General features: G+C 38.2%; 1 protein-coding gene across 1 annotated transcript in view; it reads right to left on the bottom strand.

The window, feature by feature from the left end:
- TSPAN13 (tetraspanin 13) overlaps positions 1–14867 on the bottom strand; it is a 38169-nt gene that overhangs the window by 5515 nt on the left and 17787 nt on the right. Inside the window, exons 2-5 of the mRNA XM_019958498.2 lie at positions 6186–6353; positions 5138–5218; positions 4232–4345; positions 2536–2649 (exon numbers count right to left, since the gene is read on the bottom strand). Of these exons, the coding sequence (XP_019814057.1) occupies positions 2536–2649; positions 4232–4345; positions 5138–5218; positions 6186–6353 (477 nt within the window). The remainder of the gene's footprint in view (positions 1–2535; positions 2650–4231; positions 4346–5137; positions 5219–6185; positions 6354–14867) is intronic.

The following is a 14867-nucleotide window of genomic DNA, read 5'->3' as shown; positions in this document are numbered from 1 at the left end:
TATTTTTATATTTAGTTGTACAGAGAGAAATAAACTTCTAGGCCCAAGATGAAGCTGCTATAATATTATCCAGGGTGCCACATCAGCGAGTAAAAGTACTTGGGGAACTTCTGTGTCCCTGTAAATGCTCCGCTTCACCAGAAGTGCAGTATATTCGGCCAGCCAGTCCCCAAAGGCCAAGTGAGCTCTAGACCTTCTCCTCCCAAACAAGACTGACTCTGTGACCCCAGCTAACCAGACATTTTTTATTAATCTCTTCCTTATTCCTTATCCTATAAAAGCTCCTTGCCTTCTGCCTTATTCTGCAGTTCTCCAAAAGGAGACTTTCCACGAAGTGCTGAAGTTTGTTCATATCATCTATAGTATCTACTTTAATCATTTTTAACATATATAATCAAAATGAGAAAGGCCTTTCTAAACATACAAGTCAACTGGGTAAACCATACAGGTAAAAGCAATAAACCTAACTACATAAAAGTAACATCTATAAATTTTATTTAACAGTCATAAAAAAGTGAAGTCAATGCCCAAGAAACTGCAAGCAGAACAAGCAGAACTGCAAGCAGAGTGACAGACAAGAGGAAGAGGGGATGGGAGGGAAGGGAGGAAAGAAAAGCAGAACCGCCACCTTCTGTGTGGCTGCTGAGCCCCCAGCCCTGGGCGCTCCTTTCTAGACACTTTCTGGGCCCTGTGGCCCACTCTCCTCATCTTTTAAAAAAATTTCCCCTTTTTGGCATAGACTGGGTCACAGGGGATCCAAAGGGCCTTGACCAAGACAGAATTTAGGTGGGGAACTGACAAAAGAAGAAATGCCAGTGGTCCCAAAACACATGAACTTATTTTCAGATTCACTAGTCACATTTCCAAAAGAGCAAACAGAACTGTAATACTATTTATACCTATTAAACTGGCAAGCATCTTTTAAGATAAAAATATCAAGAATTAGTGCTTGAATCAAAAGTTGGTAGAATCTCCCCCAAATGGCCATTTGGCAATATTTAGCAAACTCTTTTAAAATGCCCACATACTGAATGTGTCATAGTTTACTTTTGGAGGTGTACTCAAAGAAAAAAGCTAGAGAATATAGATAAAAAATTACATACAAGGAAGTTAACCATGGAATTACTTATTATAGGGACATACTGAAGGGGAAATTGAATATCCAAGAAATTAAATGACAGACTTCAAACATACAAAACATTTAATATTTTTCTGATTTTCTTTTAAAGATAAATGCTTATTCCTACAATAGCCTATCATATGTTTCTATAGTTATGTGCACAATCTCACCTAATAGCATGACTATACATGCCACTCTATTATATGTCTAAAATAGGGGAGTTACATGAGCAATTAACACAACAGTCATAGGGGTCCCAGCATCTTTTTTTAAGCGGGCATAACATGTATAATTTACTCATGTCTACAAACCAGTAGCTAAACACACAGCACCTGCCATATATCAGGCATTATTCTAAATATTGCAAGCTTTATTAATATATATACTAGCTCCTTTAAGTATCACAACAACTCTATGAAATAGAGGCTTTCCGTTATTATGCCTGTTTGAAAAGATGAAGAAACAGAAGCGCAGAAAGAGAAAGTAACTTGCCCAAGGTCAAATAGTTAGTAAGCAGGGTAAGTAGGTTTCTAACCACACAGTGCATTTTTTAACTATTGGCTCTTGTCTAGTAAACTCAAATTTAACCAGCTCCTTATTGGAAAACACAAGCTGGCCCAAAGGTCCACTGTTAGAAACAATAAACATTTTTGTGTATCCATTTTAGAGAGTTATATTAACGTCTCCATGAAATACAGCACTGCAGGCAGAATTTATGAATTAAAGAAAAAATTTAATTTTAATACGTATTGACAGTTCAGATGCATCAAAAATGTCCAGGGTTATCAAGCATTCAACAAAGATAATGAGGAATTCTGCATTTCTCAAAAATTACCAAAATAATATGTATGTGGTTTTGCTTAAACGTATGTCAATATAATAGTATACTAACATAATATAAATATTATATAGATAAGAAATTAATAACAGTGGTTACTTACAGATTTTATAAGGCTAGGAACAAAGGGGAGTGAGGGATGGAGTTGGAAGGTAATTTTCCAAAGTAAACTTTTATGTAAACGCATGTGTATATACTACACATTAACAGATATATTAAACAATGTGAAGGTGCTACCTATGCCGAAATTATATTTAAAATTATAATTTATCATACAACTCTAGAAATAGAAGAGACCCTAGAGCTGACTCAGTCTAGCCTCTTCATTTCATCTGTTTATTTTATTTTACATAATTTAATGATCAAGCATTTCCTTACAAAGGAAGCTCTAAATTCTGATTTCAAGCCAGGGGTCCTCCTACTGCAATATTAGTTCTCAGGGAAAACATCCATCAATACGTTCCAAAAGTTCAATGCCATGCTAAGGCAAAATGCCATGCCCTCGTGCCCTAGAAAACAGAAACCCCTGTTTGTCCCTGTGACAAAGGTGTGAAGATACTGAGTTAAGCGCACATACCTCTGTAAAACTGAAGAAGAGGCCAATGCCACCGACAAATCTCAAAACCTCTCCTGCGTATCTTCCTATTATCGGAGCACAGGGTGAGCACGGGTGGCTGCTTTTCACACAGCTCTGTATCAATTAAAAAAAAAAAAAAAAAAGAACTTGTATTGAAAAGTACATTTATAATGAGCAAGTTTAAAAAAAAAAAAAAAACACCCACATAAAAATTAGTATCTGGAATATCATATCCAACTGGGGACCACTCTTCTTTAGCAGTGTCCAAAATCCTAAGCTGGCTCCCAAGATCCCCATCCCTGAATAATCACCCCTTGGAGGCTGGATGGGTCCTCTCTCCCACGTTTATGTGGCATTACATAAGTCACTGTCTTCATAAAATGAAGCTGTGTTGTGAGATGGCTGTATAGTTAAGACCTGACCACAGCTTCCAGGAGCTGGGAGACACCAGCAAGAAAATGGAACTTCAGTCCTACAACCATTAGAAGCTGAATTTGACCCACGATAGCTTCGTAGGAGACCCCAAACCTCAGATGAGACTGTAGCCCTGGCTGACACTTCATTCCGGTGAGATCCTGAGCACAGGACCCAGTCAAGCCAAGCCCAGACTCCTGACTTAGGAAAAGTAAAGTAATAAATGGATGTTGTTTTAACCACTAAAATTGTGATAATGTAATACACAGCAGTAGAAAACTAAGAATCCCACAAAGGAGGCCTCAATGAGGGGATATCCAGCTCAGGGCTCAGCAAGGAAGTAACAGAAGTTTCCCCAAAACATAACACATCTGAACTACCAGGAGAGCCAAGCTCCAAGTCTATCCCCATAAGGGACTGGGTTGGACCTGCAAGGTCAGGAGTAAGGTATGATCAACAGGATGGCTCTAATTGGTCCATTGCTAGCTTAGCTTTAGACAGAAAGGGCATGAAGTTGTGATGGGGAGGAAGGGAGAGAGGAAAGAGGATGGTTATAGGTGTCCTCCACCCTGGGGATGTATAGCTGGTTGACAAGCCCAATTTAATACAGACCACTCTCTTCTTCCCACCCGGATAGGCTTCCAAATGAAGATATTTACTCACTAACCTACTATTACTTCCCTTTCACAGCTTGTTCTGGGAGGAGCTGAATGGGAAGGAATTAGAGGCAAAGAACCCAAATCATCTTTGGTGTCTGTCTGGGCCCTGGGATATTCAGGACCCTCAGGAATGGATACTTGAGAACAGACAATCGATACAATAGTGTACATAGAATGGAACACTGGTATATTAAAAAAGTTTTTTTAAGTACAATTCAGCATCAGAAGTCCATGTCTTCCACATTAACCATTATTTATCTGTATGTGCTAGTGTGAAAGTCGCTCAGTAATGTCCGACTCTTTGAGACCCCACGGATAGTCTATGGAATTCTCCAGGCCAGAATATTGGAGTGGGTAATGGTTCCCTTCTCCAGGGGATCCTCCCAACCCAGGGATCGAACCCAGGTCTCCCACATTGCAGGCAGATTCTTCACCAGCTGAGCCATCAGGGAAGCCCAAGAATATTGGAGTGGGTAGTCTATCCCTTCTTCAGGGGATCTTCCTGACCTAGGAATCGAACCGGGGTCTCTTGCATTGCAGACAGATTCTTTACCAGGTGAGCTACCAGGGAAGCCCATCTGTATGCAATATGTCTCCAAAAATATTTTATACTTTGTACTTACTGCCAGACAGGTATCATTCGGGTTAAAACTTCGGAACCCACAGCAGTTTAAATTTCTCTGGATGTCATCCCGAGCACTTGCTGTATTGTTCCAACCAACTTCCAGGAGCTGAGCCTAGAAAAACGCATTTAACATATACATCAAAATATGGGACTTCCCTGGCGGACCAGTGGTTAAGACTCTGTGCTTCCACTGCAAGGGGTACATGTTTAATCCCTGGCTGGGGAAGATCCCACATGCCACACAGTGTGGCCATCAATAAATAAATAAAATGTGTTACCCCTGCATAAAGTTTATAAAGCTGGGGCCTGCAACTCTTAATACTGTGTGTACCTAAAACAAATACTCTTTATAAGACCATCAAAACTTTTCAAAGGGTTATACCTCAATCTGCAACAAAAAGAAGGCACCATTTCTATCTCAAGAATAAAAATTGATGTTCACATGCAGTGTCAAAGAAGCACTTGGTTCAAAGTGCTTAGTTCCCAGAATGTAGCAAGACAAATTTTCCATTGCCCCAAAACTGAGACCCATATTCTTCAAACAAATTAAAGCTTAAAAAGAATAATTGCCAGAATGAAACTGCAAACATTCTGGAGTGCATGTTTCATTGCATATTGGCAGGGGAAGACTGGGTGAACACCCATTAGCAAGAGCACTTTTTGACCCTGCGAGGGCAAAATTCTACTCCAAAGATGCAAAAAATAGCAACATCTGATGTTGTAGGGTTCAAATCAGCCCCAAGAAAGCAATCAGGCACAAGAGACTTTGGCTATATAGAGGGAAATGGCATTCTGAATAAGAAGAAATTACTTTATATTCCAATCATTCCTCCCGCCTCCCTCTTTTTCCCATACTATGTGGTATAATAAAGCAGCAAGAAAAAAAAAAAAAAACCTTGCTTACCTGTTGCTCCTGGTTCAGGGCTAAACAAGCACATGATACTGAAAACTGGACAATGAATACAAGCAAGAGAATAATCATGTACTGAGAATCAAAGTTAAGTATATTTCTGGAAATATTTAGAATAACATCAAACAGAGGTACTGACAACTTCACATGCACCAAAAGGAAGCCACCTAGAACACAGAATAAGGGCACTTGGAGAAACTTCAAAAAGAAAACATGTAATTTTTATTTTGATAAAACACTGCAGGTATAATTACCTAGAAAAAGACTAACTTCAATAATTACTTAAATGCTTTCTGTCATAGAGAACAGACTTGTGCTGCCAAGGGGAAGGGGAGTACAAAGGGATGGCTTTGGAGTTTGGGATTAGCAGATGCAAGCTGTTACCTACATAAGAATGAATAAACAACAAGGTCCTATTGTATAGTACAGGGAGTTATATTCGATATCTTGTGATAAGCCATAATGGAAAAGAATGTGAAAAAAAATACGTATGATATGTGTATAACTGAGTCACTTTGCTGTACAGCAGAAATTAAACACAACATTTAAATCAACTATACTTCAATAACATTAAAAATAAATAATAGCTGATCCATTGTAATTTCATTTAGATTAAAATAAAAATTGTTACATAGAAAAAGCAGGAAGTAAGTATATAAATGTATGCAAGCTTTCTGAATATCGAGTCTTAAAAAATCACTGAGAAATTCTCAACCTAATATTAAAGACTTGGAAAGGACCTAGAGGCCCCTGAATCAGTTAAATGTAATGCTGAATTTGCAACATACACGTAGGACGATACTGAACTTGCAGGATACATTCTTCACGATGTGAAAAGAAGAGAGCATATGTAAACATACAGTAACTTAACTAAGAAACGTTCCTAATATTGGTTGAGCAAATACACATAATGCTGGCCAGGAGCCGCTGTCTGACAATTCGTCTCCTGATGGTAATTTTAAGTTAGGGTTAAAAAAAGAGTAATCGACAAGGTAAGAACAAACCCAGTGGGGGTAAAACTCCCAGTTGTAAAAAAGGATACAAAAAAAAGCAACACCTGATGGTGTTTCACAGCTCCAATCAGCCCCACTAATGCGATCAGGAACAAGAAGATGCCAACTGCGATGACCACGCCGACCACACGGAGACTGGAAATCAACCCGAAGCCAATGCCCCATGCAGCAATTCCAATCAGAAGCAGGCTAACCAACTGCAAAAATCACCACAAAGGGCAGTGAGGAGGGAGAGGAAGGGGCAGGAAAAAGAAAGAGGAGAAGTGCCAACTTATATATTAACATCAAGGACATCCTTCAGGCATCTGCTTAGTATCTTACGAATGACTGCTAACACTCGATACTGGAATACACATGTGATCTCATTATAGTGCTGTTTTAACAAGTATTAATCCTCAGACATGCTTTTAAAAAACAATCATCTATATAGTGTGGAGCCTCAGAGGCCATCTGGTTTACTAAACCTAAATGATTTCTACTTAAGCTTTTGAACTAATAGCATATTTAAAACTGCTAGACACCAATATATCTCCGTCTGACACACTTGTTTCCTCATGTGGAAATCACGTATCTTTCCTTCAAAGCCCAGAACAAGTGAACTTCTCTGGGGTGTCTTCCTAAGTCCCCAACAAACCAAATTCATTTCTCAATTCTCTGAGCAATCTCTGTTCTTCCAATGTGGTTCTACTCTCTTCATCACAGTAACACTCTGATTCCAAGCTTGTCTCTCATAGGGGTCTGTGAACAACTTAGAGACCCCATCTTTTCACCTCTCTGTATTGCCCACACCTATCACAGAACTTGACCCTTGGAACAGTCAAAAATATCTTGCAGAACTGTCGCTGAAATGAACTGCTTTAGATATCATTAGCATTCAAATATAGAGAGAAACTTTTAAAACTTTTAGGACGAAAAGAGTGTTAAGAGATTTTAGCTACATTACTTAAACATGGCATTCTGAGTAAGAAGAAATTATTTGACATCCCAACCACTTAATTTGTATTATAAAACAAAGTCAAGTGTAAGAGGTAAACACATGCCTCAATCGGTCATTACCATTCAAAGTTACAGCTACTTCTTTAAAATAACACTTAAATAGCATGTCATATTAAGATTATAATCAATTGATAGAAGACACAGCTTCAGTAGGTATGTGGGAAGGGTGGGGATGGGGGTGGAGCAGGAAAGAGAGAGGATCTTCAAGTCACTCAAGTGCTAACCATTTCCTGGAGCAACTTGACAGTTTTTAATACCTTGCTGGGAGAAATAGAAGTATGTAAAATAAACTTTCTAGCACCACTTTGAGGCCTAATAAACTTTGTCTTGAAATACAAAATAAGTCAATACTCATTCAAATGATTCTTTACTGAAACGTATAATTTTTTATACATGTAGTCGTTTATCAGACACACATTTTAAATATCTTGGTACATAAAAATTCTTAACATGTGTAGACATATGAGTAAAATGGCTAAATAACAGCAGCTGTTTGTATTTTTATCCACTTATGATAAAGCAGCAAAACTTGGGAACAAAAGCAACCATCTGTAGTACCACAGGACTGAGTTACGGAGTTACATGGACCTGGTGGTCTCCATCATGTACACACAGGAAGCTTTGTTTTCAGAAGGAGAAAAAGAGGAAAAACTTCTCACAAACACTCATTTTCTCAACTGCTGCTTCTCAGCAGATCCATCTGCATCTGACTCTCTTATCACCTCATTCGCAGCCTTCTCAAACTTCAGACTCTCTTGGATGGACAAAAAGTCCTCGGCCCCATCACAAGTGAGCTTATTTCTGACTTTGTTGTATCCAAATATAACACATTTCCTTTCACGAGGTGTGAAAGGCAGAAGCCTGGAGGAGGTGTCAAGGAAGGAGAGGGCGATGCTGCTGGAGGGGCCTCCCCTCCATGAGGGGAGAGGGTGACGCTTAGCATCCACATCGCATGGTGGGAAGAAACACTGAAGATGGTCCACATGCTCAACACATCAGACTGACCTGCTGCATCGGTCGGGGTTCTCCAGAGAAACAGAACCAAGAAGATACATATCGAGAGAGAAACAGAGGAGATTTATTACAAGGAACGGGCTTATGTAACTGTACGGGCTAGAAAGTCCGCAATGTGCAGAGCAGGATGACAGGTTGGAAATTCTGGCAGGATTTCTAAGATGCCATTTTGAGACAAAATCCCTTCTCCTTTAGGAAACCCAGTTCTTGTTCTTAATGCTTTCATATTTCATATCATACATGAGGCCCACAATTACTGAAAGTCAACTGAGTGTAAATGTTAATCACCTCTAAAAAATACCTTCAGAGCAACTTCTAGACGGATGTCTGAAAAAAACACCTTGCAATCACAGCACAGCCAAGTTTTCTGTAAAATTAACCAGCACTCACCAGCTTCAAGTCCTGTGTGTGATGCCTGTTTATTCAATTAAATTCAGGGGCAGGACATTTACTCTGTATTTCTTCGAGTTTTAGGGCCAAAAAGATCGGAATCATGAATAATATGATACATAAAATTCTTCTAATCCATAGTTTTGAAGAATCCTTTTGGGAATCATCCCAAATCCTTAATGATATTAATGAAATTCTTGCCACAAGTTAAATATTCATCAACAAATGCTTGGTGCCCACTATATACCGGAAGCCAGAGACAAGATGCCCCTACAAAAACAAAGGTTGGCAAGCTTACTCTGTAAAGAGCCAGAGAATTGCCATCTGGCTTTATGGAACACACAGGCTCTGCCATAATTATTCAATCATAACACAAAAGCAGCAACTGATAATACATAAATGAAACAGCAGGGTTATGTTCCAATGACACTTCATTTACAGATACTGAGACTTAAATTCATATTATTTCCATGTGGAACAAAATATTCTTCTCTTGATTTTTCTCAACCATTTAAAAATGTAAAAACTTAACTTTATTGAGGCTTTCAAGGTCTAAGTCAAAGATGTCTCTTGGTAAATGTCACATAGCACTTGAAAATATGTGGGTTATTTTCAAACATCTTTTGATATTGATTTCTAACATAATTACACAGTGATAAGAGAATAGACTCTGTATGAGTTCAAAACCTTTAGGCCATGAAGTCTTTGCACCTTGTTTTATGGCCCTGGATATGTTCCAGTGTCTCTTGGCTTATAGTCTATGGGAACTTAAAATAGAATCTGTATCCTGCTGTTGTGTGAAAAATCTTAATTATGTTGAATTGGGTCATAGAGCTTTTCAAGTCTACTATATCCTTCTATGTTTCTGTCTATTCACTCTTAGTTTTTGAGAGTTTGATATTGAAACTCCAACTAAAACAATCTTAATTTATCTACTTAAACTGTAATATATAATGGAACTATATGTTACATTGTTCTGTATTTTCCAAGTCTCCTGTAAATGTGTTATCATACTTTCATAATTTAAAAAATAAAAAGAAAGAAGAAAAAAATTGTTTTAATAAAATAAAAATGTACAATCATTCTTATTTGGCAGATTGCACAATTACAAGCACTGTAATGGATGTGACTCACGGGCTGCAGTTTCCTGACTTTCATTCTAGAATTCAACATAGGAGAGAATGAAAAAAATCACAGTGGTACAGACCATTGCTATGTCAGAGATAGTTTACAAGGTGGGCCAGAATATAGAATAATCAACAAACAACAAAAAAATCCAGATAGATAGAATAAGCCAAAGATTGCAAAGAAAGAGTAAGGCAGCAGATAGTAGGCCAAAAAAAAAATGACCCCAACTGAATACTACCATATGAAGCAAAAGAATGAATATTATATCGTATGGCAAAAGATGTCACTAAGTTAAGGGTCTAAAAAGGAGAACCTTATCTTGGATTATCAGGTGGTGTCTAAACGTCATAACAAGCGTCTTTGTCAGAGAGAGGCATATATGTATAATTATGGCTGATTCACACTGTTGTATGGCAGAAACCAGCACAGCACTGCAAAGCAATATTCCTCCAATTAAAAAATAATGCCCCCCCCCCAAAAAAAAAAGAGTTGCAGAGGGAGATTACAGAGACACAGAAAGGAGACAGCAATACAAAGAGGCAAAGGGTGATGAGCCCACAAGCCAAGGAATGCTGGCCTCCACCAGAAAATAGAAGAGGCAAGAAGGCAAGTAACGGATTCTCCCCTGGGGCTTCAGAGGGCGTGCAATCCTGTTGACTTTAAATATCTGGCCTCTCGAACTGTTAGAATAAATCTTTTGTTTTTAAGCCACCATGTTTGTGGTCGTTTGTCACAGCAACCCACACAGCACACACAAAACAATTCACACATTTGGAAACAATAAGTCAGGAACATCTGTTAAAGAAATCTGCCTGATATTTTATCACTAACATAATCCCCACCATAGAGCTGGAGTGAAGTATTTAGCTATTCCTGTCAGGACCCTCCCAACAAACCAAATCCTTTATTTAAAACACCAGCATTTTAGCAATAGGAGAAAACTGTTCTCTGCTCTCTCAGCTAGCCAACTTACAAGCTCATTAACAATGAGAATCTTTTGCCCTTTGGAAAATAAAACCTGCAACTAAAAGGGGGTGGGGGTGTGGTGGGTAGAGCACTTTATCACTTCCATAAGAAGTTCTAACTCCCAGACTAGGCATTATGTGGTTACTGAATATATTATCTAGAACATTCACAAGCATCTCTGCTCTGGTTTTTTTCCTCTAGATGTGTGCTCAGTCATGTCTGACTCTTTGTAACCCTATGGACTGTAGCCCGTCAAGCTCCTCTGTCTATGGCTTTCTCCAGGCAAGAATACTGGAGTGGGTAACCATTCCCTTCTCCAGGGTATCTTTCCAACCCAGGGATCGAACCTGTGTCTCCTACGTCTCCTGCATTGGCAGGTGGATTCTTTACCACTGCACCACCTCAGAAGCCTTCTATGAACCACTCTGTCAAGAATATTCCTCACCAAGTTCACTTTGCTGTATCTTTAATATAGTTTTAGTCTATCTTCATCACTGACACTAGGCACCTCTCCTTCAAAAACATTTGAGAGGGTATATCAGTTTCCTATTATTGCTTTAACAAATCAGCACAAGCTTAGTGGCTTAAAACACCACAAAAGCACACTCTTATAATTCTAGAGGTCAGAAGTCCAACATGGGTCTTACTAAGCTAAAATACTGGTGTCAGTAACACTTCATGCCTTCTGAAATCTCTAGGGAAGAACCTGTTTCTTTGCCTTTTTCAGATTTTTTTTCAGTGACATCTTTTATTTCACTGTTGCTTCAAAATTGTCTTTAAAACTAAGCACACAGAGAAACAAAGCCTAGAAATGAATGGGCTGTGTGTTCACAGAAATAAAAACACCGCACGGTATGTGCTAGTAGGTTTGCTCGGAAGACAAAGAATGGAAGTCACAAGATCAAGTAGCTATCTTATGGAGTTCTAAGAAAAAAAGATTATTCTATATTCAAATGCAAGTTTAAATATTTCCTCTTCAGTTGTCATTCTAGCAAAACCAATGCAGCAGCACAAAAGAAGAAAAAGAGAGAAAAAAGAAAAAACAAAGAAAGAAACAAAACAGAAAAACACACATTAGCATCAAAGGTCAACACAAGGTCAAAGGTGAGAGTTCAAGCATCAGAGAAGCTGAAGAGACAGGGATTCTAGAAGCCACCTGAACTCCCTGGCCTACATATTCTCTTCCTCCATCTTCAAAGCCAGCTGTGCTGTATCTTCAAATTTCTCAGACTGCAACTTGCTTCTCTAAGTATATCACCTTCTTTGAGTATAAGCCACCTATATCCCTCTTATACAGACCTTTGTGATTACATAGGGCTCCCCCAGGTAATCTAGAATAATCACTCCATCTCAATATGCTTAATTTAATCACATTTTCAAAGCCTCTTTTGTTATACAAGGTCACATAGTCACAGCTTCTAAGGATGAGGATGTGTATCTTGAGGGCAGAGGAGTATCAGCCTTCCACAGAGGGTTCTGGGAACAGGGGCAACTGAGTCACCCACATAACTGAATCCTTCCTGCTACACATAATTTAAAATATCAAAAAGAGACGTCACATTTTATTTAAATATATAGCTGACTGCTGAGAAACTATGGGAAATTCCCACAGGCCAGAAAGAAAAGGAGAACTGAAAAGCAGAATAGCAAGCATACAACTGGCACCATGGGGCCATGAGAAAGTGGAAAGGAATTCCCAGATCAGAACATCACTGAAGGGGAAGGACCTGGGTTTTAAACCAGGCAGACATGAGAAGTGGAACCAAGACCCAGGTTTGTCTAGACCTCCAGAGCGCTGTATTTTCAGTATAAAAGGTCACAGAAAAATTACACCACCACCCTCAGGAAGACAGTAAAAATTTTTGAACCTCTTCAAAATCTGCAAGAAAGAGAAACTCCAAGGCTAAATGTACATTCTCTAGGAAGGCAGGAATCTTCAAGCCCAGCCATTCACATGAAAGCAGATCACAGGCAGTGATGGCATTTAGAGGAGGAAAATCAAGAAAGCAAATTCAAAATGACTCAGGAGGGACACTTTTGAATCTCAGCCCTCACACCATTCCCCAAAAAATAAATAAATGAAAACTTTGTTGTCAATCTAAAACTCACAAAACATGTAAGGAAAAAAAAATCTATCATGAGAGACGCAACAAACACAGCAAAAGGCAAAGAATTAGAGCTCCAAAGAACTTGGGGTAATAGGACCAACTGAATGAGATTAAAATTCATATGTTTAAACTACATAAATAAATAAAAGAAGGAATAAAAACAATATGGGAAAAGCAAAGCTCTATTTAAAAATGCAGACTTAAAAAAGAGCCAGACAGAGCCAATCTAAAGAAAGCAGAAAGAAGTGAAACATACCATACAAAGGATAAGTAAAACTTCATTTGTTGACATGCCTTCAACAAATTGTTTTTTAAGAAAAAGAACAAGAGTAAGTTCCTCCAAATTTCCTTAACTGAAAAGAACAGCTATCAAGAAAGCAAAGTAAAAATCATACTCAATGGAAAAACCTGAGAAACATTTCTTTCAAAATTCAGGAGACAAGGGTGCCAGCCATCGCCACTTCTATTAAGCACTGGGGTAGAGGTCTTAGGAGGATTCATTTCGATGTTTGGCAAAACTAATACAATATTGTAAAGTTTAAAAATAAAATAAAATTAAAAATAAAAAAAAAAGAAAACAGAGCTAAACAGAAAAAAAAAAGAGTGAAAATGGCACAAAGATGAAGGATAAACACAGCTGTGGTTATTAAAATTAATGAGAATATCTATACAGGAAATCCAAAAGACTGTAAATACTATTAAAATTAGTAAGAACCAGAAAAGCTGCTAGAACTAGGATCACCATCACAAAAATCAACAGCATGCTGATGCACCTCCAAATCTTTTAATGTATTTCTTTAAATGCAATTTCTAATAGGTTCCCAAAATATAAGGTGCATACAAACAAACAGGGAAACCGAAGGTGTTGCAATTCATGGGGTCACAAAGAGTCAGACATGATCTGGTGACTAAAGAACAACAACAACAACATAAACAAATCTAACAGAAGTGTTAAAAGACGTCCATGGAGAAAACCGTGAAATGAAGAACATGAAAAAGACCTAAATTAAATGGAGAGATGTATGTTCACGGTTGGGAACACTCATTATAATAAGGCATCAATTCACCTCCTATTTAGCCTACAAATTTCATGTATTTCTAGTCAAAGTCTCACTAGGTTTTAGATCATTTATACCATGATCCATCAAGTTACATGGAAGAATAAATGTCATCAAAGAGCTAGGAACATTTTTAAGATTAAGGACCAAGCCTGTGGCTGTTGCATTTTTTCTCAGCCCAGCTACAGTATCACTAGCACAGTGCATAAGAAATGCTTCTAGTGGCAAACCAACCTTTGTCAATGGCTACATTTAACTGTCCCAAATTTTATCTTTGTTATTGCTTTTACCATGCTCTGCAAAACCTGAGCCTGGCTCTACAGTTTTTGGATCTATTTTAATTAGTAAATTTAAATACATAAACAAAACTAAAAGGACTAAAGAAGTTAAAAATAATCCAAACAAATATCAGAATTTATTATAGTAGTTTGGTAATCAAAATCAAGTAACTAAACAAACAACAATGCAGACTTGAAGAGATATGGAATTCTAAATCAATATGGAAATAGTCATTAATTAACAGCTTTTTCACAATTACTTTCCCATTTTGAAAAATAATAGTAGGAATCCCTACCTCACACCATAGCTTTAAAGCCCAAATCTAAAAAGCAAAACTTAAACTTTGTGGGGGAAAGTACAGAATAATGTTTTGCCTTTGTGGTTAAAGACAATTCTTAAACAAGACTGCCCAAAAGCACATATAATACAAATATGGCATTTACTATATACAAGAAGTATTCAAAATGTTTTACATTTACTAACTAATGGGCTTCCCTGGTGGCTCAGATGGTAAAGAATCTGCCTGGAATGCAGGAGACCTGAATTCAATCCCTGGGTTTGGAAGATCTGGAGAAGGGAATGGCAACCCATTCCAGTATTCTTGCCTGGATAATCCCATGGACAGAGGAGCCTGATGAGCCATAGTCCATGGCGTTGCCAAGAGTCAGATATGAGTGGGTGACTAACACACACACACACACAATCTTCACAACAACACTAAGAGGTATGCAGTACTACTGCCTCGCTTTTCCAAGTGGGGAAAGTTGTGCAC

The sequence above is a fragment of the Bos indicus genome, chromosome 4, assembly GCF_029378745.1.
Source record: "Bos indicus isolate NIAB-ARS_2022 breed Sahiwal x Tharparkar chromosome 4, NIAB-ARS_B.indTharparkar_mat_pri_1.0, whole genome shotgun sequence".
In the NCBI taxonomy this organism is placed as follows: domain Eukaryota; kingdom Metazoa; phylum Chordata; class Mammalia; order Artiodactyla; family Bovidae; genus Bos; species Bos indicus.
Note: the sequence above shows the minus strand (reverse complement) of the source record. Positions and strands in the feature narration are given on the sequence as shown.